Below are 27,449 nucleotides of genomic sequence, written 5' to 3'. Positions count from 1 at the left end.
CAGAAAATTCAAAAATGCCAAAGAATTAAAAACATTGCAAAAAAAGTAAAAACTATTAAAAATAATATTAATAAAAAATATAAGCTTAAATTTTAAAATAAATGTTTTATAAAACCTATTATCTAAAATTAAAATTCATAAACATAACATGTAAAGAGTATTCATTATTTAAGTAGTTTAGGAGTTATTAAGCTTTCTTCAAGTCAAAGTAGGATAATTCTGTAATTTCTGTTTTTTAGTTTTAGAAGGATTGGTCACCTACATTAGCATCTATGCATATGTTTTAAGCACACATAAAGGTGTCAATGGACCGGTTTTGGATTGGACCCCGTCCAGTCCAAAATCAATTTGGACGGATTGGAGGACCAACAAGATATATTGGATTGGACCAATCTAGTCCAAAATATTTATTAGATTGGATTGGACCAGGTCTGTCCGCAATAAATTTATATTGGATTGGGTTAGATTAAGCCAATATCTGGTCCATTGACATAAGATAAGAATATATGTGTCAATGGACTGGGTTTGGATTGAAACCAATCTAAATAAAAAATGAATTTGAACAGATTGGATGGTCCAAACATTGAATTGGACCGGTCCAAATTGGTCAAAAACATTCGTTGGACTGGATTGGACATGGTCGGTCCATTTATAATGGACTCACATTGGACTGGATCAGATTGGACCAAATCCAGTCTAATTGACACCCCTAAGCACACAAGTGTGTAGGAAAACAACTGAATTTATTGTAGTTCTTATAACTGTGCTAAGAGTGGTGAGTTTTTTTTTTTGATAAGTGAAGAGTAGTGAGTGATTCCTGCATCCTAGAGTGGTTCAAAGCAAATTGCTAAGCAATTCTAGTTTGTTTTCCCTTCATTCTCTCTCTTCCTTGCAAGCAACCATTGCAGTTCACTCTATGGTGGTAAATGGGTTGTGCGGGTTAGTGTGGGTCAATGATTAAAATTTTGTCATGTATCGAGGCATATTGACTAATATGTATTGTACCGTGGCCCCTCTGATACACTTCTATACATAGTTTTTCGGGGTCCCACATATTTCATAGGGTAGACAGGCCTTAACCCCCCCCCCCCCCTGAACCAGTTTGAGAGAAAAAAAGCTAGAAAAAGGAAGGCAAGCTTCGATACAAGCCGATACGCCTCCCTTGTGTATCTCTTATCTCAATAAATATTACTTTACCTTTTCCAAAAAAAAAAAAAACACTCTGCTCCATACAACATGGCTGGCCTTACAATAGTTTTATAGCATTTTCCATTTAGGGTCTGTTCGATTTTTTGGATTTTGAGATCGGGGAAAGTTGGTCAATGGGATTTTGGTTCCCATTGACCAAGATACGCATGTTCTTTTTTCAGATTTATGTGGGGTCCATGGAAAATTCATTTTCCCTGGGTATGACTTACTTGATACCCATCTCCAAGGTGGGTAAGTAACTTTCCCACCTGAGGGAAAGTTGCCAACACTTGGATGCGACAAAATTACCCCTTTTAATAATGGATTTTTATGGCTAAAACGGTCATTGTCTTATTTACCTGGGAAATAAAAGAACATGGGTAAATGCACTTACCCGGATAAGTGTTTTTTGGGAAACACTTACCCAAGTAAGTGAATTTACCGAGGTAAGTAACTTACCGAAAAGTGAACAGGGCCTTAATGTAAGTGGTATTATCCTATGGCCTATCACATAAAACTCCAGATGCACCCTTCCATTTTGTCCATCCTGCTCTAATTCTATGGCAATGTGTAGCAATATTCATGGAATCACCTTATCTTGGGCCTCTAAATTAAATCTTTTTCTTTAGCTTGCTTCTCTGAGTTTTAAATGCTATTCTTAGCACATCGAAGCACTTGACCTAATACAATTGTTTCTTTTTTCCAGGTTCATCAATCCAGTGGTTGTATCTCCAACTGTAGCTGCAGTTGGGCTGTCCTTCTACAGTTACGGTTTCCCACAAGTTGGTATGTGCCTTGAGATGGGTGCATTGCAGATATTGCTGGTTGTTATTTTTTCACTTGTAAGTAAGGAGTAGCTTGCGTTGGTTCTTCTTCTTCCTCTTCAAGTTAAATATTTTTTGAACCTATAACATCATCAGGATGATGTAATATTGGGATTTCTGCTAGATAGTGTAATGCTATTTCCTCCACATTTTTCTTGCAGTATCTCCGCAAAATATCAGTCTTTGGTCATCGTATATTTCTAATTTATGCAGTAAGTTGTATACTGACTAAACCTTTACAGTGATTTCAGTATCTCCAATGCATTTCTTTTTTTATTGGTATTACAGTTACTGTGAATGTAATTGCCTTGATATAATGTGCAGGTTCCATTGGGTTTGGCAATCACATGGGCTGCTGCTTTCCTTCTTACAGAAGCAGGAGTCTATAACCACAAAGGCTGTGATATGAATGTACCTCCCTCAAATATTATATCCGAAGCCTGCAGAAGGCATGTTTCCAGGATGAAACACTGTAGGGTTGATACTTCACATGCATTAAAATCTGCCCCATGGTTTAGATTTCCATATCCATTACAATGGGGTACACCTGTGTTCGACTGGAAAATGGCTTTAGTAATGTGTGCGGTTTCTATAATTGCATCAGTTGATTCAGTGAGTTTCCCATCTCTTCCTAGGAGATTAAAGATTTTCTTCAGGGAATTCTTATTTTATTTTTGATTCTCATATATTCCTTAAGTTTCAATATTCTATGCCTTTTATTTGAGTCTTGCATTGTTTTTCTATTTCTGTGTCATTCCCCATTGCAATTTTTGTGCATTCAGTTTCTTTTTATCTCAGTAATTTTGTAGGATCAAGAGAAATAGGTTTTCTTGACTAGCCCAGAACTCCTTATTATACCCCCAAGACAAAAAAGAAAGAAGAAAAAGGAAGTAGAAAGAAAAAATGATGAGGTGAGTGATGGCATTGTCAATTTGACAGTCTATGAAATAGTCAACCATGTGGATTGGGCACATGTTCAATGCTCCAATCATGCCAGCTTTTTGATTGGATCTTCCTCTCTTCATAATGTCAATTTGAAGTTTCAAGTTCTATCTGTATAGTGTGAATCAAGTCTAATGGAAATGGGAATGGATACTTTTTTTTGATAAATAAATGGGAATCAATGCTTTCATCCAGTGGATAGATTACTATGCTATGGTTAAATGAAGCTGCATCTCATGAGAAGCTCAAGGTGCTTTGAGCATGGAAGAAATTTCAAACATAGGATTTTAGGAATCTGTGTGGAAAATGAAAATGCATGGGAGGTTGACCAATCTTGGGTGATCGAGCTGTTTAACAAGACCATGAGGGCAAAGAAAATGTTAGATGAGGAAAGCATCATTTTTTTGATCAGCAACAAAGATTTCATTACTTAATTAAATTAGAATATTTGATAGTACAAACCCATGCTTAACAGCATTCCAGCTCTCATCATCTTATACTCCCATCATCTTATATTTGATAGAGGCATGGCATTTTTTTGGTACTACATATTACACATTTGCTGTTCTTTTTATTTGTTGAGCAAGAGCAAGAGAAGAGAGGAGAGTCGAGTGGACTGAAACCCTCCAACATTTAGGAGGCGAGTGAAAGAGTTATTATTTATACTGGCCCGATCATACAATATAAACATGAGAGAAATTACAACAGTACCCTTGTGGTACTAAACAGTACACAAAACAACTGTCAACACTCCCCCTCAAGTTGGAGCATAGATATCAATAATGCCCAACTTGTCACAAAGATCATGATGTTTGGAAAGGTTTAAACCCTTTGTAAAGATGTCTGCAAGTTGGTTCTCAGAAGTGACATAGGGAGTACACACTTTGCCTGTGATAACTTTCTCTCTGATAAAATGCTTGTCAATTTCGATGTGTTTTGTTCTATCATGAAGCACTGGATCGGCAGCAATGCTTATAGCTGCTTTGTTATCACAGAATAGAGTTATAGGTTTGGCCACTGGAAAACCTAACTCACCCAACAAATTCTTTATCCACATGCCTTCAGCAACCCCGTGGGCCATAGCACGATATTCAGCTCCAGCACTGGATCTAGCCACCACATTTTGCTTTTTACTCCTCCATGTAACAAGGTTCCCTCTTATAAAGGTGCAGTAGCCACTGGTAGACTTTCTATCACTTTGGGATCCAACCCAATCTACATCTGTATAAACTTCAACTTTCAAATGTCCGTGCTTTTGAAATGACAAGCCAGTACCCGGATACTTCTTTAGATATCGGAGGATTCTCTCTGTTGCTTCAAGATGAGAGGACCTAGGATCATGCATGAACTGATTGAGGACACTAACAACATATGCAATGTCTGGGCGAGTCATAGAAAGGTATAACAATCTCCCTACAAGCCTCTGAAACTGTTTCACATCCTTGAGAGGTTCACCACGGTTGTCACCTAATTTATGGTTGGGGTTAATAGGAGAGTCAACTGGTTTCACCCCCATCTTCCCAGTGTCTTGAAGTAAATCTAGGACATATTTTCTTTGATAAATGAAGATACCCTTCTTTGATCGGGCGACTTCAATTCCAAGGAAGTACTTGGCAGGTCCTAGATTCTTTACTTCAAACTAAGTGGCAAGAAAAAACTTCAACCTCTGAATTTCATCCTCCCAGTCACCAGTAACAATTATGTCATCCACATATACAATTAGAGCAACAATTTTACCTTCTCTTTTCACAAATAGTGTGTGATCTGATTGACATCGCCTGTATCATTTCTGCTGAATTGCCACATGGATTCTGCTGAACCAAGCTCTTGGTGATTGTTTCAGCCTGTATAAGGACTTCTTCAACTTGCACACTTTCTGTTCATTTCCTTGAGCCAGAAATCTAGGAGGTTGAATCATGTAGACTTCCTCTCCAAGGTCACCATTCAAGAATGCATTTTTGATGTCGAGTTGGTGTAAATCCCAATCCAGATTAGCCGCAAGAGAGAAAATGACTCTAATGGAGTTTATCATGGCAACAGGGGCAAAAGTTTTTGCATAATCAACTCCATACACTTGAGTAAATCCCTTTGCCACTAAGCGAGCTTTATACCTTTCCACTGTTCCATCAGCCTTATGCTTGACTGTGAACACCCATTTACATCCAACTAGAACCTTTCCCTTAGGAAGATCAACAAGTTCCCATGTGCCATTTTTGTGAAGGGCATTAAATTCTTCCTTCATGGCATTTGTCCATTCAGGAACTGAAAGAGCTTTTGCCACATTCTTAGGGATAGGGACATTGTCAATAGAGGTAAGGAAAGCACGGAATGAGGGTGAGATGTTCTCATAGGAGACAAAGTTAGAAATATGATGTTTAGTGGTGCACAACCTAACACCCTTCCTGTGAGCAATAGGGCGGTCATGATCATTAGCAGTAGAGGAATCATTTTCAATAGATTCAAGGACATCATTGGGAGCAAAAACTTTGCGAGTGAGTATGATCCTCCCCCGAGGAGTCTGGTGGCATTGGAGGTACAGCTTCCGTATTCTCTACAGCTTTTGAATTTGGTTGGCCTTTGCGACGACGAGAAAAGACACGAAAAGGCGGAGGGTTAGGAAGAGAGGGAAGTTGAACTAGTTTCTCCTCATGCCTACACTCCCCCTGAGGAGAAACATGATAGAAAGACTCATCTTCAAAGAAGGACACATCCATGGAGACATAGAATTTACGAGAAGCAGGATCAAAACAACATTATTCCTTTTGAGTTAAGGGATAACCAAGAAATATGCAAGGGATAGCACGAGAATCCAATTTCCCACAAGTGGGAGACAGATTTTGGACAAAACATTGACAACCAAAGACACGAGGAGGAATAGAAAGAAGATGAGCCTTAGGAAAGAGAAGTTGATGTTGGGCTTTATACTCTAACCGACGAGAGGGCATACGATTAATAAGGTAAGTGGAACAAAGAACCGCTTCAAGCCAAAACCGTTTTGGAACATTCATATGAAGTAGTAAACCCTGAGCCACTTCAAGAAGATGTCTGTTCTTCTGTTTGGCCACACCATTTTGTTGTGGTGTACGGGCACAAGAGCTACGGTGAAGGGAACCACGCAAAGCAAAAAACTCCGTGAGGTCACTATGAAAAAATTCTTTTGCATTGTCTGATTGAAAAATTTGGATTTCAGTTCGAAATTGAGTGAAGACAATCCGTTGGAAATCATCAATGATTTTTGATACTTCTTCCCTGGTTTGCATCGGGTATACCCAAGTATATCTAGAATAATCATCAATGAGGGTAATGAAATACTTGTAGCCACTCTCAGATGATAAAGTAACAGGGCCCCATACATCAGAGTGAACAATGTGAAACGGAGATTCAGATTTACTATTTCTTTGAAGAAAATGAGTTCTACAATGTTTACTTAATTGACACGTTTGACAAGAAAAATCAGAAACAAACATTGACTTAAACAGTTATGGGAATACAGCTTTTAAAGACTTTAAAGACAAATGACCAAGATGACAATGCCATAAATAGACTTTTTTCTTACAGGACTGATTCATAGACTCTGTAACATGTAGACCAACCTTATTCTCTAGCATGCAAAGTCCATCAGCCATACATCCCCTACCAATCATCCTCCCCGAGGCCAGATCCTGAATCACACAATGAGAAGGGAAAAAGGTCACTGAGCAATTCAAGGAATTAGTAACACTACTAACAGAGAACAAATTAATGGGAAATTTTGGAACATGAAAGACATCAGAAAAGGTAAGACCAAGAGGAAGAGAGAGAGTTCCTTGACCAGCTATGGAAGTGTATGATCCATCGGCTAGTCTCACCTTATCTCTTCTAGAAAGAGGGTGATAGGTTTGAAAGTAAGAGGACGTACCAGCCATGTGTTTTGACGCTCCTGAATCAATGATCCATGAAGAGTCAGGAGTGTGAGAAGCAACATGGAAAGCAGTGGCAGGGTTACCTGACGTAGATGCAAATGAGGTTGAGGGAGGAGCATCCATTTGACGAATTGCTCTACCATAGAGCTCTAAATGGTCACAGAAGGAATTCATAATATCCTCCCTCGGGTCAGTTCCAGTGAGATGTGTTTGAGTCACAGTAGAAATGGGGGGTTGATTCTCCCGAGTAGTCATGTTGGCCATGTGATGTTTCTTTGTACCTTGCTGTTCGGACCTCTTATTCACCTTTGAACCTTGCTTCTTAGTCAGATCTTGAGCCCATTTTGGTTTCCCATGAAGATCCCAACAGGTATCTTTGGTGTATCGGGATTTCTGGCAATGAGTGCACCACAACTTTTCTTTATCTTCTGTTTTTCTTTGGAGATCTCCTTTCTTGGAGGAAGATCCCACACCAGTAGAGACACCCCCTTTTGCTACCATCACAACTTTATCAAATTTCTTCTACTTTCTTCAGACTGTATAAGAGCATAGACTTCCTGAACAGATGGGAGATCCTTAGAGCTGAGAATCTGAACCCTGATAGATTCATACATAGGATTCAGACCATGTAAGAATGCAAACACCCTTTGCTGGGAGACAAGTTGCTTGTACTTTTTGGCATCCTCATCACACTTCCAATCCACACTCTGGTAGTGATCCAACTCCTTCCAGACAGAGGTCAAGTCGGAGTAATACACTGATAAACACCTCTCCCTCTGTCTACAAGTAGATGCTGCTGCCTGCAATTGATAAATTTTGGCATAGTGTCGCAATTCTGAATATGTAGACTTTGCTTGTTCCCAGATTTCATTTGCAGTTTCAGCCCACATGAAATTCTTCCTTATTTGAGGTTGCGTGGAAACCAAGAGCCAAGACATAACAATACTGTTCTGTTGATTCCATCTATCATATTCAACACTCCCAGAGGATGGTTCTTTTATCCTCCCATTTATATAGCCTATCTTCCCTCTTGCAATGATGTATAATTTTATCCCTCTTGACCATTCTAGGTAATTTAATCTATCAAGAGGAACAACAGCCATAGGAAAGGATAGGTCACCACCTCCACTCATTCCATTCAGCATTGTGGAGATTCCAGATGTGGCTGAATCTTCACTTTTCCTGATTTCAGATTTTAAGAACACACAACAACCAAGGCACTCTGCCTCACAGAGCTGCTACAAAAAAGGAGCTTATGTCCTTCAGTCCACAAAAGAAGAATCACTTGTTATTTCAGCATACAACTAGGTACTTCTGACCTACAGCTTCATAGAGAGCCAAGAACAAACACTGTTGCTGTAGTACTTGGACAAGTCCGAATGACTTACAATTTGTAGGAATCCAAAGAACAAAACAAACACTGCAATGCAGTACATAACAAGGTCTGTATGACCTATGGTTTCATAGTTTTCATACAACTCCTTAGTAGAAAGGAAGACACAAGGTGATAGTTCACCATATACCTAATCGGCTGACACCAACTTTAGGGTAGCCGAATAGTCACTGAGATAAACAATGTAGCCGAACAGCAAGTACAGTCAAGGAGAAAAAAAACAACTTCAGTCCATTAACAATGTAGCCGAATAGTAGTGATACACAAGAGGAGAACACCACATTCAGATTTTTAGGGCATCAACAGTCCATCGAAGGGTGCAGAAGGAAAAAAAAACGAAGAACAACTTCAGTTGAATACCAGGGCACCCGAACAGTGGATGGATAGTACCTTCTTGAATACCAGCCTCTCTGCAAACCATAATCTTCTCTTCGTACATCAGATGGCAGCCACTCTACGGTTGAGCAATCAAGGAAGATAGCATCTGGGCTGGAATATGAAAAGACTCTATACCAGAACTCTTTTCTGCACTAGGAAGCTGAACAGTCAGGCCGACACCTTCTTGCTTCTTGAGCTCAAGCATCAGGGATATGACTTCTAGGAGATGAAGAGGCAACCAACTCGACATTGGATAATGACCTCAACTAACTTGTTTTCAGGTCTGGACGAACTTGCTCTGATACCATGTTGAGCAAGAGGAAGAGAAGAGAGGAGAGGAGAGTCGAGTGGACTGAAACCCTCCAGCATCCAGGAGACGAGTGAAAGAGTTATTATTTATACCGGCCTAGTCATACAATATAAACAGGAGAGAAATTACATTAGTACCCTTGTGGTACTAAACGGTACACAAAACAACTGTCAACATTATCCATTTGAATGTTACTTCCACATCTTTTGCTTGGTTACCAGTTTTCCTCAGAGTTTGCCTATACATCCAAGCTCCATGACTATTCATCCATGAAATGACTAATTTTGAGTCCCTTTCCACCTCCACCTGCTTCAGCCCAATCTGTTTTGCAAACCTCATTCCTTGTAACTTGTAAGAGACATTTAATATTTTACCAACTGTCATGAGATCACTATTATGAACCAAGTAAAATTCTAGAAGATGGATAGAGAAGATCAAAGAGAAGTTGGGAGGTAGGGAAGTTAAAACAGTGGTTGCTGATCTCCCCACCCACTGTACAGTGACCACCATATTCTTTGTCAACCAACTAAATTTCTTCATTTCATTCTTGTAACGCCACATAGCCTCTTTAGGATTTTTCAACCAACCCACCACCACTTTGGAATTCCCCTCGATTATTAGGTGTTGTACCCCCAGCTGGTTTGCAAATTACACCCCTTGTACAACAACTAAAAGTTCTGCCTTGATGGAGTCCCCAATTCCCAAGGGACCCGAGTAAAGCAGCAAAATCTCTCCCTTCTCATTTCTCAAAGCACCCCCCATTCCGGATAGTCCTAGATTACCCATGCTACTTTCATCAAAGTTCAACTTTAGTGAGCCTTCGTATGGAGGAGACTAGCTTGTAATTGATTTGTCCTTTAGAGATGAACACCTCGTTACTGCTGATCAATTTCTCCAAAGGTCATTAAAGGAGAATCGATTAAAGATTTCCAAGGTCTTCAGCCAAGGTATTGTCCTATTTAACACATAGTCTTTCAAATCTTGATTGCTCATTTCCTTTTCTTGAAAGATTCTAATCCTTTTCTTGAAAGATTCTAATATTCCTTTCTTCCCAAAGAGTCCAAATCAAGGCAGCACGAGCACATTCCACAATTCTCCCTATTGTTGTAGGCCAATAAAAGGTAGAATGGTTGAAGAGCATGTGAACTTTTGCTGGTAGACTCCAACTACCCCCAAACAACGAAAGTAGCCAAGCCCAAAGTTCTGCAGAAAAGGGACAAGATATTAATAGGTGGTAACAATCCTCACCGTGAGCTCTACAGAGGATACATCAATTAGGAGAAATAAAGAGGAAAGGTCTTCTCTTTTGTAGGTTATCTAGAGTGTTTACTTTCCCATGGAATACTTCCCAACAAAATGCCATAATTTTTGGGGGAACTGGCTTGCACCAAATTTCTTTTGACGGAAAGGGTTGGTGAGTAGAAAGTTGAGAGATGGACTTGAAGAAAGAAGCACAGGTGAAGGTTCCATTAGGTCTAGGAGTCCAAACCCTCTTATCTGGCTTGGAGGGATCCAAACAAACCTGATTAAGACAACCAAGCAAAACAAAAAGAGAATCAATTTCATCATCCCTAAGTCCTCTACGAAACCCAAAATCCCAAGTAGGATCTAATGGTGTTCCCAGTGAGATAAATTTTGAGACCACCTCTTTTTCGTACAAAGAAACAGAAAATAGCAAAGGGAACAAATCCTTTAAAGGTGTGTCTCCTACCCAAATATCCTCCCAAAAATGGACAGAGTTGCCAGAACAAACTTCATACCTGATAAAATTGAGGAATTGAGGAAGGGTGTTGTGAATAGCCTTCCAAGGTGCTGCTAGGTTAGCTTTCATTGGTCTCTAACTCTATTCTTGCCAGATCAACACGCTATCTTTAATATTAATATTTGTTAGTCTCTAATATTAAAGATAACGTGTTGAGCTGGCAAGAATAGAGTTGCTGCCCCATTCTCCATCTTCTTCTTCTCTCCTCTTTGGTTTTCTCTTCTCATATTTGAAGTTGTTTGGGGGCCTGTTTCTCTTCGTTTGTTTTAGTAAGAAGAGGTAGAAAGTTTCTTATGTTGGGAGGTTAAGCATTGGAACAAACTAGAGCTTGGAATTGGTTGTTGGGTGTTGTAGGCTGGGTTGTCAAATAATGTGTCTTAAATAAAGCTTTTGCATATTAATGTGGTTGGAATTCCACTTCATGCATGGTGGCAAGGTACCAACCAGCTGGTTGGTAAGGTCTCCTGCTGGTTGTAGCGGAGACTTGGGATCGAATCCTGCTTGCATCTGGGTTGGGGGATGGGCTGCCCCCCATTGTGTAGCCCTTCAGAAGATACCAAAAAAAAAAAAAATCCACTTCATGCATGGTGTTTTCAATCCTTTCATGAGATTGGGGATGCATGTGAGCATGTTTCGCTTTAAGAAGATTGATAGAACCGCTTTGCAGGAGCAGTTGCAAGTGTCTGTTATTCTCATTGAATTGGATGATCTATCTATGGTTCTATCATTTATTGGGGTTGTATGTGCAGTGAAGGCTAGGAATTAGCAGTTGGGGAAGAGAGTGTTGGAGTGGACTCTGAAGGGTTGACAGGTGAAAAGTAATTACTGTTTGGGGATGAGAGATGGGTTGGAGATTGGTTCTTTGGTGTTCCAGATTGAAGATAGGTCAGTCTGAGAGGCAGAAGAAGATCAGGTGACAGATGGTGGGGTTGACATTTCATGGGTGGGGGTATATGAGGATAGGAGGAGTTGGATTGATTTTAAATTTCAAAATAAAAGTATAGATATTTGGGCATTTAAAGAAAAGAAGTAAGCTTTGGAAATGATGAAGACTTGAGAAAAGTCTGGAATCAAAGAATCTTGAAGAGGTGAGAGCACATAGAGCCAGATATGGATACTCATCTGGGTAGTTGAAAGGAGAGCTTAAATGATGAAATCATATGGTCAATGGGGAATAGGATGGGGCTTTTTGGCGAAAATCTTCAAAGGGAGAATAAGATGTCATGTGACCCTTTCTATGGTTCTAATTGAACGATTAAGAAAAGGAAATATAGGGGTTCAAGATATGGAGTTGAGTGAAGATGACCGGATATGGGTTATTACTCGTTATCCACCTCTTGTAAAAGGATGAAGTCATGGGAGATGAAGAATATGGAGAGTAATGGGGAGGTTAACCGAGTGCAGTGGGTGTTCATTGGGGCTTTTCCTTAAGAATCAAAATCATTGTGCAAATGATGGTAAGAACTTGTGTATTGGTAGTCTCTTTTGCTTCATTGAAGGTCAATGCTTGTTGATGTTAGGCCAAAATCTGTGCAAGGTGGGTTGTCTGCTTTGGTGCATGGTGAATGTGCAAGTATAGCTCCTCTTTTCGTTGAACAGGTGAACAAGGTGGCTTTGGCTTCATAAAAACAATTGACGTGTGTTGGGGTTGGCTAAGGAAGGGTATTTCTGTCTTTTCATTATAAGTTAAGATGTGTTTTGTCTGTTTAGCACTGTGTTAAGTCAGATGTCCCATACTTAAGTAGGGGCATATTTGACATTGTACTTTGCTTTGACATATATATATATATATTTACATGGTTGGTTGGGAGGGTCCCTTTGACTTCTCAGTTCGACACTTCTCTCTTTCTCTCTTCTCTATTTCTGAACATGGTTCGACTGAACTATCAACACATGGTATCAGAGCCAGGTTGAACAGGAGAGCAGAAAACTACAACTTCAAGTTCTCAGTGCTTCGATCAGTTCTTCTTCCCCCCTTCTTTCCTTTTATTTTTTTCTCGACTGCGCAACCTGGAGTGAGGGTGAGAGAAGGCTGCGACAATCTACAGAGGGCCGTTGTAACCTATTCAGGTGTTCCTAGGGTTTTGGTGGTCTAGTTACAGGTGAAAGTGAATGCGACAACCCTAGTAGGAGGTTTCTAGACTGTTGTCACCATGTGCGACAGCCTTAGTGGTCGTGTGGTTGTGTTTATGGTGGTTTGAACCCTCTATTGAGCAGTTTCAAGAGGGATGTTTTTCTTTTTCAGATGGTGGCTGTGGTGTTATTAGAAGTCATTTTTTTATGCTAACACAGAAGTGGTCGAGCATGTACTTTGGTAGTATCGTGGTGATTGTGTTGGTGTAGTACTCAAAGAACAACAGTAGGTGTGTTTGGACCGATAATTATTATTCTTATTATTTTTTTTGGAAGCGCAGATCCAATTTCTTCAATTGAAACCTTGATGGCGTCAATGGGAGATGACAGTGGTGACCAGAAATTGAGTGTGATGATTTCCTTTGATTTCTTAAGTGTGCAGACGACATCCATCAAACTCATATGTGCCGTGGGTTAAGTCGGTGGAAGTGTTTCTTAAGGCTAAGAAGAAAGTAAAACATGTGTGGGAGGAGAAACCTACAACTGAATCTTCAGGTTTTAGTGATTGGGAGCAGGAGGACGCTCAAATAATGACGTGGTTGCGGAACAATATGGAACCTAAAATCAGTATTAACTTCATGTTCTTAGACACAACAAAGGAGATATGGGAACACACTAAGAAACTCTATTCCGGCCAAAACAATACTATGAGAGTTTATCATCTTTATCGGGAGTACTTCAGTTTGTAGTAGGGCAATCAGATCCTTGAAGAGTATTATGCCAGTATGAGAAATCTTTGGGACGAACTTAATGTCTATCATCCCTTAACTCTATATGTTAAAATTCAGCAACAACAAAGGGAGCAACTCGATGTTACCCTATTCCTAGTAGGGCTGAAACCAGAGTACGAACCTGTCAGACCAATTAGGGGTTCAACACTTGGTAGTTGAAGGAGACTATCAAATTGTGGTGGGATGGTTGAAAGACCCAGCTTCAGCCATGTAGCAACACAAAGATTTATTAAGGAGAGTAAATTGGCTTACAAGAAATATGACTGTTACCTCTCTATGGGTGGGAAGATCAGCAAACACCCTAGCGGATGGGTTAGCTAAGAAGGGGGTTACAAAGGAGCAACTATTTTGGGCTGCTTTGTAATTTTATTTATGGTTAATTCTGTTTTATTTTGATGTAATACTTTTCTGAAGAGGTAACAATTCATGCCTCTTCAATGGTCTTTTTTTCTGAATTAATAAATTTCTTCATTCATAAAAAAAAATATTGGGTGGATCTGCCCTTCCCACTCTAGAGGAAGTGTTACTTCTGGGAAGGAGATGATGAGTATCCCAAGAGATGAGTATGAGAGATTCCTTCAGGCTATTTCACAATAGAATACTGCCACCTTGCTTATTCAGGTATGACTTGCCTGGCATCAAAACCTTCCCCCTAGATAATTGACTCTAGAGCCTCTGATCGTATGACCGGGACTCCAGGTGTGTTTTCCTCCCTTTCTCAGACCTCCCCATCACATACTGTTACCTTAGCCAGTGGTTCTACTTCCCCCATTTGTGGTGTTGGTAATGTTGACACTACATCTCTTTCTTTGTCTTCTGTTTTATATATAACCAAGTTACCATTTAATCTTATGTCTGTTAGTAAACTAACTAAGTCTCTCAATTGTTCTACCACTTTTTACTCTTCCTCTTGTGTTTTTTAGGATCTCAAGACGGAGAAGACGATTGGTGGAGGTCATGAAGTTAGTGGATTGTATTACCTTGACGGTGGTGGTTCTATAGTTGCACTTTAGATTTCTTTGACTCCTCTCCATTGGCATTATAGATTTGGTCGCCCATCTCTTAAAGCTCTCAAGCTACTTGTTCCATCATTGAGTCGTTTGTCTTCTTTGTAGTGTGAGTCGTGTCAGTATGGGAAACACCATCGGGCTTCCTTCAATCCTAGAGTTGATAGTTGTATGCTGAACCCTTTTGCTTTAGTCCATTCAGATGTTTGGGGTCCAATTAAAATTAAGTCCAATTAGAATTAAGTCCTATAATGGCTACACGTATTTTGTTATTTTTGTTGATGACTGTTCAAGAATGACATGGATTTATTTAATGAAAGAAAGGAGTGAATTATTCTCCACTTTCCAAAAATTTCATGCTGAAATACATATACAATTTGGTGTTCCAATTAAAATTCTCCGTTCATACAATGGCAAAGAGTATTTCCTTACTTCATTTCAACAGTATTTGGAGCAACGTGGCATTATTCATTAGATATCTTATGCATCACCCCTCAACAAAATGGGGTGGTTGAGAGGAAGAAACAACTCGACCCCTTCTTCCTCATATGAATGTTCCCAAATGCTTTTGGAGTGATGCAGTGCTTACTACTTGTTTTCTCTTTAATCGCATGCCTTTATTCATTCTTGACAGTCGTTCTACGTTTTCTATTTTGTTTCCCACTTTGTCTCCATATCCCTTGACTCTCGGGATCTTTGGGTGTGTGTGCTTTGTTCATAATCTAGGTCCTGGTTTAGACATGCACACTCAATTAAGTTTATCTTTCTTGGCTACTCTAGGATTCGAAAAGGGTATAAATGCTACAATCCCATTACTCAAAAGTCATTTATTTGCCCTGATGTTACATTTTTTGAGTTTGTGTCCTTCTTAGATCCTGATGTCTCTCTTTCCCACAGAGGTTCCTCTTCCTCTTCCCCTTCTGGTTGACAATTTCATTCTTGTTGTTCCCGTTGTGTTTGAGTCTCTACCTCCTTTAGTGTAGGATCATACTGAAAGACCACCAACAAAGACTAGCACCTCCTCCAACTTCTACTTCGTCTGCAGATCCAATTTCTTCTACACACGAGTTGCCTTCTGATCTTGATCTTCCTATTGCATTACGGAAAGGTAAACATAGTTGCATTTTGCATTCTATATCCAATTATGTTTCTGTCTCTCATTTTTCCGCTTCACATTGTTAGTTTGTTTCTCTGTTATTTTCTGTGTCTACAACTAAGGATGTCTAGGAGGCTTTTACCTCACCAGGGTGGTGTAAAGCTACGGAAGATGAACTCTTTGCCCTTAAACACAATCACACGTGAGAACTCACCAATATTCCCCCAGGTAAGCATGTTGTTGGTTGTAAATGGGTGTATATTGTTAAATATCTACCAGATGGGAGAGTGGAATGGTTGAAAGCCCGTCTAGTTGCCAAAGGATATTCTCAACTTTTTCTCCTGTTGCTAAGATTGGCTAGTCCGTGTGTTGATTTCCTTAGTAGTCATGTATGATTGGTCCCTATTTTAGCTTGACATTAAAAATGCTTTCCTCCATGGAGATCTTATAGAGGAAGTGAACATGGAGCAACCACTAGGGTTTGTTGCTCAGGGGGAGGATGGTAAGGTGTGTAAGTTCAAGAAGGCTATTTATGGGCTTAAAAAGTATCCCCATGCTTGGTTTGGCAAATTTGTGAGGTAGTGAAAGAGTTCGGAATGAGACAATGTCAAGTTGACCACTCAGTGTTTAGCTATGATTCTGAAGCCGGAAGATCTTGCTAGTGGTTTACGTGGATGGCATAGTCATAACTAGCAGTGATAGAGTGAAGGTCTTTCTACAATATCACTTTCAGACAAAGGATCTTGGGAAGTTGAAGTACTTCTTGGGTATAGGAGTTGCTAGATTGAAGCAAAGCACAAACTTGTGTTAGAGGAAATATGTTCTTGACCTATTGGAAGAAACGGGACTATTAGGTGCTAAGCTAGTTGAAACTCCCATGAAATTGAATGTGAAGTTGGGCAGTGATACAGGTGAATTATTTGATGATCTCGGAAGATATAAAAGGCTAGTGGGAAAATTGAATTACTTAACTATTACTAGACCAAATATCTCCTTTGCTGTTAGTGTGGTAAGCCAATTCATGCAAAGCCCTCGAGTTCCTCACTGAGATGTAGTCCTTAGAATTGTGCGATATTTGAAGGGGGCTCCAGGCCGTGGGTTATTGTACAAGTTAGGAGGAAGTCTCGAAATAGTTGACTTACAAATGCAGATTGGGCAGGAGATCTACTACAGGTTACTGCACCTTTCTTGGAGGAAATCTGGTGACATGGAAGAGCAAGAAGCAAATTGTTGTAGCAAGGAGTAGTGTTGAAGGAGAACACAGGGCCATGGCACATACATGTGAACTAGTGTAGTTGAAAAATCTTTTGCAGGAAATCTGGTTCTCAATAAGCAAACCAATGAAACTATACTGTGACAACCAAGTTGCAATTCACATCTCATCCAATCTAGTTTTTCATGAGAGTACTAAACACATAGAGGTAGATTGCCATTTTGTGAGGGAAAAAGTGCTTATTGGTGTCACGAGTATAGAGCATGTGAGAACAGGTGACCAGTGGGCAGACTTGTTTACAAAAGGGTTGAGTTCCGGAAGAGTGAATTATATATGTAATAAGCTGGGACTATATGACTTATACTCTCCAGCTTGAGGGAGAGTGCTAGAGTCGGCTAAGGAAGGGTATTTTTGTCTTTTCATCATAAGTTAAGATGTGTTCTGTCTGTTCGACACTTCTTCTTTTCTTCTTTCTCTCTTCTCTATTTCTGAACCTGGTTCGACTGAACTATCAACACAACATGATATCATCATCATTTGTTGTTTGTCTTTCAAAATGTTCCACTTGCTAATGGCCTGTCTTAATCACCTTACCTTAACTTTCATTCCGACTTTGCCTTGTTTGACTATTGGATTTTGCATTTTGTCTAGTTTATTATGTATTGGCTTCTGATAATGAGGTGAATGCCAATACGTTTGGCGATCGTTAGTGATGTACTGAAAGTTCACCTGAAAACAACTTGCACTTTTGAAGGTAAAAGTGTATATATAATATTGGCTAAATATCTTTCCAATTTGCATTGCATATAGCAGAATGCATGCACATAGTTTGTAATTTCGATATTAATGAACATTTCCCCATGTAGAGTTGGAGAAATTTCACTAATTTTACTAAGATATTTGAAAAATCTAAAAAATCAGGGAAGTTTTCTAGAAACATAGAATTAGTTAATAAACCTTCAAAGAGATCATTGGAAGAAATATAATTGCACATTTAAGGCTCAAAACCATAGCAAAGAACTATATAAATCAAATAAAAATTAAGAGACCGTAAATAGGTATGTTTCTCTGTCTCACTTTTAGTCTTTAGTCATCTTCTCTTTATATATGTCAGTTATTTGCCATCTTAACTTTTGTCTTTATTGTTATTATATGTTTTGATTAGATTGAGAATATTCTTTTATAGTTACATTCATTTTCATTTTTCTTTTGGATTATAGTGATTTAATAAGTGAATCATATCAAAGTGGTAAGCTAATTATCTAATCACCAATTCCCTGCTGGTTCTTTTAGGAAAATATTTTAAAAAAAATTATGATGGTTTTAACTTTTAATGAAATATTAACAAGTTTTTAATATTTCTAAAATTTAAAACTTAAATATATAGTCCATCAATGAAATCTGAAATATCGCTGACATATCGGCAAAATATCAGGGATATTTGAAAAAAAGATTCCTGGAATATTTCGTATGGCTACCTAGCAAATGAGGATATTTGGGATACATTGCCAAGTATCGTCGATATTGGGAATCATGTGCATTCATATAGCCATGAAAATGGTGATGGTACAAGTCACCATGAGCAAAGAGGACAAGGGTTTCTCGTGCATCCATGTTCTTGTCTCTTTCTAATACCTTATATTTTTAAAAATTTTTACAAGTATAAGAAGGCAGCTATTGTGCTATGTCAAGTTTGGAAAATACGTCATGAAGTGTCAACCTAATCTCTCCCCATTCCCATTCCCGCCCCACTCACCCATTCAATTATCTGAAGTCAAATTTTTGATCTCTCAGGTTTAGTAATAAGCATATCAAGTGAAGTTGGAATTATGGCAAATTTTAGTTATGGAATCTGTGGCATTATGGTGTACGAAAAGTTATTTGCATTACTTGAATTTATTGCATCTTTAGTTCTATTAGAATTTCTGATTGTTCTAAGTGGGTTTAATTCTTATTCTTAGGTTGGGTCATACCACGCATCATCATTACTTGTGGCATCCAGACCTCCAACCCCAGGTGTTCTCAGCCGAGGAATTGGTCTTGAAGGTCTTTCTAGCGTATTGGCTGGTCTCTGGGGTACAGGAACTGGGTCTACGACCCTTACAGAAAATGTGCATACAATTGCTGTGACTAAAATGGGAAGCCGCAGAGCAGTTGAGTTGGGTGCATGCATTTTGATACTTTTGTCCCTTGTAGGTAAGTATTAAACTTCTCTGTTTTGGATTTGAACTGTATGTTGTAGGGTAGCATAAATGGAAACTTTTATTACTATGCAGATTTGCCCCAATCCTTAACATGTATTTTACTTTTCCCATATGGTTAGTGAATGACAACTGGTGATAGGTGAATTTTGAAAATCTTTAGCTGCATAATCACTGTAGTCATCTTTATCGTCATTATGTAGTCAGACCTATTGGGCCAAAACTTATCAGATGGAGGGATGGTGAGTTTTGGCTCAATAAGCCTGGCAACATAAGAAGAAACCGCATCCTTCCCCTCTTCATCTTTATCATCATTTTGAAAATTTATGACCAACCTTTTTTCAACTTGACTGGATTATGGGCTGGAATGATCATGGATAAGGGTCTTCATGCAAGCCCAGGCCTGGGGCCTGCCCACACCCTGGTGGACAGAAAACCAGTGTAGGCATGGGAGGTGTACGCCTGGAGGCGCCCCCAAAACGCCCTGAGGCATATGCCAGAGGTGCTGACACCTCTGAGGCATATGCCTCATACTTTTTTTTCATGAGGCGTGCTAGAGGCATACGCCTCATGTGCCTCATGCACACCTAATGTAAAAAGACAGAAAAAAAAAGAAAAAAAGTAAAGGAAAGGAAAGGGAAGGGAAGGGGAAGAAAAAGAAAGAAAGAGAAGAAAAAAAAGAGAAAAAGAAAGGAAAGGGAAGGGAAGACCCCACCCCCCTTTCAACTAGTGCTATGCATCTTCATTTTTCTTAAGATAAAAGATTTTTATTAAAATAAAGAAAAATGGGATTTTTCTTCCTTTTCTTCCTCCTTCCTCCTCATCCTCGCTTTCTCTTAAGGAGGCTTAAGCCTCCTTGTGTTTGAGAGGCTTATGCCTCTTACATTCTGAACTATGCCTCACACCTCTAGGTAGTGGAACGCCTTGCATCATGCCTCAGCGTTCTGAAACATTGCAGAAAAGTTAGGCTCAGGTGTGGCAATTTGTGGTTGCTTGGGGTTAGGGTGGGCTAGGAATGATCAACCTAGGCAAAAGAACATGATGGACAGGGCCAAAAATGCAATAAGTTTACGTTTTTCCTTTCGGTATGTTTACATGGTATTGCATATTGGAATAATATAGTTTATATTATACTAGAAATTATATTGCCATTATATTTATGGTCTCTATAGGGACAGGAGACTCCATCACAGCAGAAGCATGGGCAGCTCTTCAAGGGCTTAGAAGAGCTAAGATGCTGAGAGTCAGAAATGTAATTGTTGGAGGTGACTCGTGTTGTAACTGGGTGGCTTGGGGGCAATCGGGATAGACCATGGAAATACTGACATATTCTAAGAGAACAAAATGTTGAGAAATGCCAATGTTGGAAACGATTGCCATTGTCATAACCATGTTCATGTGGGACAGGTTGAATGCATCTTACATAGCAATTTTAAAAATTAAGTTTTTTGTGGGAATGCTATGAATTTTGTATTTCATGCTTAACCATGATCCTGACATCCCCACTGGAGACAAACAAGCAAACAAACAAAATGCTAAAGCATATGCAACTATGCATCTGACTAACCTTTTTTCTTTCTAGCCAACTTAAACCAAGATTTCTATATTTTGAACATCCTGCATGGAGGCAAAACCATACAGTGATATGATTATTGGAGCTGTGGCCCATTGATGGATGTGACTGGTAGGAAAATCATACATGTGCAATGTTACGTTGTGGAATAGTTTTGCTGTTGGAAAGTTCCAGCTGTGTTTGGAAGTTTGGAACTGATTTGACCATTAAATCAACCGAACTTTCACGATTAAACTGTTAGGTTATTCCTCAAAAAACTTGCATTTCCTATCCCTTTTATGCTTTTTACTAGTATTGTTTTATTATGCTATTTTACTCAACCTACTGGCATGCTTACAGGTAAAATTGGGGGCTTTATTGCTTCTATTCCTGATGTCATGGTTGCTGCTCTACTTTGCTTCATGTGGGCAGTGCTAGCAGCATTGGGCTTGTCAAACTTGCGTTACAGTGAGGCAGGAAGTTCCAGAAATATTATCATAGTTGGGCTCTCTCTTTTTTTCTCCCTATCAATACCTGCTTACTTCCAGCAATATGGTGTCAGTCCTAATGCAAACTCATATGTACCTAGTTATTTCCAACCATACATTGTGGCATCTCATGGACCTTTCCAAGGAAAATATGGCGGGGTATGTATCTCTCCTATGATAATGCACGTTCTGAAATTAGTTGCTTCTTAGTCCTTGCCATGTGGGTCTGTCTATTAGTTGAGTAAAATAAGAAAAATCAATATGGCAACATTTAGGAGACACTGCAGTATCATCTTCTCAAGTGTTTAGAGAATTACTTGTGCTTTAAATCTAGGAAAATTACCAAAAGGTATGATTACAATTTCCTTTGACAGTTAAAGATAGTGCATAAATCTCTTTGCACTGATTTTCCATATTTGTAAAGTTTTGCCCAATAATTGTGAATGAAATAAAAAGAATGCTTATTTATATTCTTTCTCCCTGTTATTAGGAGAGGAGCTTAGCTTTTCAGAATTATATGTTGTCTGAAGCTTAATTAGGTATTGATAAAAAAAGCCTAATTAGGTAATGATTAATTAAACAAAACAAATAATAAAAATAAAAAGAAACTATATTTCTAGCTTCATAAGAAAAGGTAGAAATACGAAGGAAAAAGAATATAAAGAGGACCTAGTGCCATTTTAGGAGTAATTGGGTAGAAGTTAAATATAAAGAGGACCTAGTGCATACAAGTTTCAGTTGGAGAATTTTTTTTCCAAAGATTCTGTTTCACATTCGTTTTTTTTTTTTTTATGAGAAAATTTAGAAGTACCTGTATCAGTAATTTTCCTTTAGTGTGTAGCACCTGTTAAAATAAATGTAGGGACAATGTTTCCATGCCAATATGTCTTTCTTTTGGATGATCATAAACATTATGGACTTGAAACACATACCTTGTAAATAAAAGATATAGAGCTGTCAATGGGTTGGGTCTGGTTTGGGACAGGGTGGACAATCCTGTTCCATTTATTAATTGGGACAATAAGGACCCAGAACCGAACTAATTATTAATTGGGACAATCAGGTGGCCTGATTAGACCTGATTATACTTGGCACTATAATTACCAATAGTAATAACAATTTGGAACTTCATTTTGATAATATAACCTTAACAAAACTGAAACTGCAATTCTAAACTGATTATATGTTGATAAAATATGTGTTTTGATGTTTGAACCATAATTACCTTATATACTATTTATGAAATTTAACCTTTTATATACAGATATAACAAAGATTACGAAAAAACCAAGAGATCTTTATATATGATTAATTATGTGATCGGTTTGGAACAGCAAGAATATGGTTGCAACACGATTGTTAGTCGGGGCAAAACCACAGAGCCAGGACTGAAATAATTGGTTTGTTTCTGTCAGGTAAACCTGACCCATTGACAGCCCAAAAAGATGGTTATGGTCAATGCTGTAAGAATTGGACCATTCACATAACCAGAAAGACTGCTGGGTCACAGGTCAGATGGTCCAAGTGCTCTGTCAACCACTGACCCTTGATGTCATATTTATAAAATATAAAAATATTAGGCATGTTAAGACATGTGAAAAGTGGTGGACCTTGTGGTCAGATGGTATTTGTCTTGGTTTTAAATACAAGTGACCAGGGTGCAAGTCTTTTAGCTTTTGTTTTATTTAAATTTCAAAGATACACACAAACACACATACATACATATTTGATCAATATAGATATTAAAGAGACAAAAAAGTGCAAATACCATGATGGATGAATCGTAGTGTGTTAACCCATGCAAGGGAGAGGTCATAGGTTCAAATCTCATTATTTCCATTTTATGATTTTATAATAAATCAGTGACAACCCACCCAGTTTTCAACGGTTCTCACAGATTTCTGGTGGGTCAGCAGTCAGCTGATTTTTCAGAAATTTGAATACTGGTGTTATAAAAAGCCTCAATGATAACCAGTTTCCGGTTTTCACAGTTCAATCTGATCCAATCTGAATCTTGCCATCTTGGAACACATTTTTTGGTATAGGAATTTTCCCAAGTGGTAATCCTCAAATAATGGGTCTTACTCCACGTGTATCATTGTGCATTTAGAAATTCATTATTTTCTTTGCAGGTAAACTATGTTATGAACACATTGCTGTCATTTCATATGGTCATTGCTTTCCTTATAGCTGTGATTCTGGACAACACTGTACCTGGCAGCAGGCAAGAGCGTGGGGTCTATGTCTGGTCTGAACCAGAGACTGCAAGGAGAGAACCTGCAGTTGCCAAAGACTATGGGCTGCCTTTTAGGGTTGGGCGTATCTTCAGATGGGTAAAATGGGTTGGACTTTGAGAGTTGAGGTTTGTTTAGGTATTTTAAAGCCATTGTCATTCTCGTATATTCATGGGCGGCCACTCCTGAAAGAGATTCTTCAGGCGTTTGTGATTCAAAAGAAAAAGAATGGAGAAAAATGTATGGTGGCTTGAGTTGAGTTATAGATAAGGAAATGGTTGCCCAGAAATTGGATTTTCTGTGAGCGATGGGTCTTAATGTGGGAGCAGGGATCCTATAGAAAATCTTGTGTAAAATGCGGGTTGGGGAGTGATACTCCAGTGTTGTAATTCTAATTATAAACAGTGTATGTAGTTTGAAATTTGAATCACTCAAAAATGCAAGAGGTGGTTTTTTCGTCTGCGTCTAGCCTCTTCCGACTTGTGAGTTTGTGCTATCTAGCCGTCGTCTGAAATGCAATGATACATTGTGTACAATTAGAGGTAATGTGCTATGCTACTATTGTCATGAGTTATGAACAGGCAAGGGGAGTGGGGGGAACAAACTGCAAGAAAAATCTTGTGATCCCGTTCACTTTTCGGTAAGTTATTTATCCAGGTAAATGCAGTTATTTGGGTAAGTTTTTCCTGGGAAATACTTATTCGGGTAAGTGCATTTACTTATGTTTTTTTTATTTCTCATGTAAATTAGGCAATGGCCATTTTAGTCATAAAATTTCATTATTAAAAGTGGTAGTTTTGTTCCATTCAAGTGTTGGTAACTTTCCTCCCAGGTGGGAAAGTTATTTACCTAGGAGATGGATACTCAGGAAAATAAGCTTTCTATGATCCCCACACACATAAATCTGAAAAAATAACATAGGATTCTTGGTCAATGGGAATGACTCTGGAGATTGATGGTGTGATGGCCATGGTACCATACTACATCTGTGTTCTTGTTCCCACCTGGAGCATATTCTGCAGTTTTCGACAATATGGTTGGTTTTGTATTGAAAAAATAAAATTGACTGTAAATTATATTGTTTTTGCTGATGTTTCCGTTTTCAAAATTCTCAGCATCCCTTTGATGTCTTATAGCTGCATCTGCCATTTTAATGACATTATACGTGCCATTGGAAAGATGAATCCAGAGCACTCCTTGCACCACCTCACAGCACATCCAACCGTGCATTGGGAACATCTCTCCATGAGTGACAGCATTCAAGTGTGAGAGATGTTCCGAATGCACGGCTTAAAGTGCTGTGAGGTTGGTGTTTGAAATTCTCTGCCAAGACTCGAGCAAATCCCCATTTGTCAGAGAATATGAAAGCTTTTAACTATGACTCATGAAATTTTATGTCCTTAGATAATATTCTTGTCACTTCAAACCATATTTTCTTTGGTTGTCCTCTTGTTCTTTGAGTCTTCTACCTGCACCAAGCCACTTTTCGTGAGCGAGATCATTTGTCGTTTACACAATTGATCAAATTTTCTATTTTATTTCTCTCATTGTTCTACTTTAAGTCGTTTCTAATTTGATCATTTTTAATTTTGCTCTTTAGAGTTTTATAGTTAATTTTCATTTCATCTGTACTCTTCCTTTAAATATATATGTTGTTTCTTCATTATCTAACTCTTACTCTGAGTTTGGTTTGAGAAGAAGAGGTAGAGAAAGGAAGGGAAACCTATACAAAACTTGCATTACCTTTCCCCCCCTTTTTTTTTATCAATAGCAATAGATTTTATTAATAATTAAGAAAATCAGAGTTACACGGCAAGGAGCTAAAGAATCTTAGCTCCTTATTACCCTATACACCCCTAAACATGAAACAATTACAAAACAACCCAAAAAATAGAGTTTCTGTTCACCCATTGCCCAGTTAGACCATATGCCAAAGCATTTGCGCTTCTCTTTATCCATTTACACCGGATTTCAATGTCCTTGGTGAGCCACTTAAGTTTTAGCTTTTCATTGATGTATTTCTAGAGTATAGAATTGTCCTCTTTTAGCCAAATTCACTACAATTTCAGAATCACCTTCTAGGATCAATTTTATAATATTCACTTCCCTGACCCTTTGTATTCCTTCAAGAGCTCATAAAATCTCAGCCCTTAACGAATCTCCCACCCCAATTGGACCAGAATACATAGCTAATAAATTTCCTTTTTTATCTCTTATCACTCCCCCCACTCCGAAGGACCTTGGATTGCCAATGCTGTTGTCATCAAAATTCAATTTGGTAAACCATGATGTGAAGGTGTTCATTACGAATTTGAAGTCTTCTTGATTGAGATTGACTCTGCAATCTCCTTCCACTTTCTGAGCATCTCATCAACTGGGAACACTACAAACAATTCCAAGGTTTTCAACCATTGTATCATCCTAATGTGGATAGTCTCTAGAATTACTTCCAAATTTCTCTCCTTATTTGAAAATAGCCTTGAATTTCTCTCCTCCCAAACAGTCCAACACACTCCAGTCCTACCACATCTCCACATGATCTTGGCCCTTTTGATTGGCCAGTTGGGCATGGAAATAAGCTTTGCGCATTCGATGGGGGAGTCCACCTGCACCCAAACAAAAAAGTAAACCATTCCCAAATGACTTTAACAAACTGACAATAAATTAGTAAGTGGTATCCAGACTCACCATTGGATTTACAGAGGACACACCTGTGAGGAGACAAACAATTATTGGGTCTTTTTCTTTGAAGTAGATCCCCTATATTAACTAGGGTTGTTCACGGGTCAAGTTGGGTCGGTTTACTACTGTTTTTCCAACCAACACGACTTAGTCAGGTTGATGGAAAATGAAACCGAAACCGACCCTATGTTAGGCAAAACTGACCTGGTCGGTTTGAGTGCTTGAGTTGAGGGGCTAAGGGAGTAAGGGTGGACCAAGTTAGAAGTTACCAAGAAAAGAGAAAGTCAAATTCTGTTAGAAAAAGAAGACCGAAATTTGGAATTTTTAAGAAGGTTTCTAATCTAAGTAAAAAAGACAACTAATTGTAGTTACCTATTTGGTGTAAAGGACCTTAGAGAATAGGATCCTTTCTTTAAGCATTCCAAAAAAATGCAAGAAATTATTAATGACATTCCTTATCTTGCAATGCTTGCCATTAATGGCATTCCTAAAGAGAAGACTAAAAAGTAGAAACTATAAGTAACTATAAGAACTAGAAAGTAGAAACTAAGTTAGGTACTAACTAGGAACTAAGTCGGTTTGGGTCGGTTCGATTTTGGTTTTTTATGTGTGGAAACTGAAACTGCACCGACCCATCGGTTATGCTTTTTAGTAACCCGAAACTGACTGACGCTAAAGAAAGCCTGACCGGCTTGGGTTGGGTCGGACCGGGTTGGTCAGTTTGGGTCTTCTTATGAACAACCCTAATATTAACTCTTTCTAGAAAGGCTTCCCAACATAAGCTCCCAACCTCTGGAAGTATAGGTCGACACCACACTTCTTTAACAGGAAAAGGCAAACTAACAAGAGAAGGGGGTAAAAGGGCCTCAAAGAAAGAGGCACAAGTGTAAGAACCTAAGGGAGTGAGTGTCCATATTCTATTGTCTGATTTCGATGGCTCAATGAAAACCCTTTCAAGAATGGATAATAAGGCTAAAATATAGGCTAACTCTGTGTCCCTGATATCTCTTCTCAAGTTCAGATTCCATCCAAACCCAGAAGGTGAATTAGAAGATAAAAGAAAAGATTCCCTACCTTTTCCTTGCCTTTTCTTTGAAACCAAACACAGCCTTTTCTCTTTATAACCTTTAATTTTGTCATCGTATAGTAAATTCAATGGGTCTTTTGCTATAACACTGTCGTAGCACTGTATTGAAACAACATCAAAGCCTTTGATATGCCTTGAACTACACGAAATAATATATTGGTGGGGCCACAACAATAAATCTAAGGCCTTCATTTTCAGTTTTAGCCCTGTGCTACGACAGTATGTGAAATTGGTTGACGTTAGACTCAATAAGAGAACACCCCAGACCCTATAGATTAGGGTCTGTAAGTAATAGACTCACAACTAATCCTATTATTAATCACTCT

At 38.7% G+C, this 27,449-nt stretch overlaps 1 protein-coding gene across 1 annotated transcript in view; it reads left to right on the top strand.

The window, feature by feature from the left end:
• The window catches only part of LOC148871075 (nucleobase-ascorbate transporter 12-like), a 32,193-nt gene extending 8,379 nt beyond the window's left edge, over nucleotides 1-23,814 (top strand). Inside the window, exons 5-10 of the mRNA XM_088973141.1 lie at nucleotides 1,895-2,030; nucleotides 2,174-2,224; nucleotides 2,337-2,624; nucleotides 18,841-19,075; nucleotides 20,993-21,279; nucleotides 23,253-23,814. Of these exons, the coding sequence (XP_088829267.1) occupies nucleotides 1,895-2,030; nucleotides 2,174-2,224; nucleotides 2,337-2,624; nucleotides 18,841-19,075; nucleotides 20,993-21,279; nucleotides 23,253-23,474 (1,219 nt within the window). The 3' untranslated portion in view covers nucleotides 23,475-23,814. The remainder of the gene's footprint in view (nucleotides 1-1,894; nucleotides 2,031-2,173; nucleotides 2,225-2,336; nucleotides 2,625-18,840; nucleotides 19,076-20,992; nucleotides 21,280-23,252) is intronic.
• Nucleotides 23,815-27,449: the final 3,635 nt, after the last annotated feature.

The sequence above is a fragment of the Nelumbo lutea genome, chromosome 2 (genome assembly GCF_056320005.1).
Source record: "Nelumbo lutea isolate HS-2025 chromosome 2, American lotus-T2T, whole genome shotgun sequence".
Classification (NCBI taxonomy): Eukaryota; Viridiplantae; Streptophyta; class Magnoliopsida; order Proteales; family Nelumbonaceae; genus Nelumbo; species Nelumbo lutea.
Note: the sequence above shows the minus strand (reverse complement) of the source record. Positions and strands in the feature narration are given on the sequence as shown.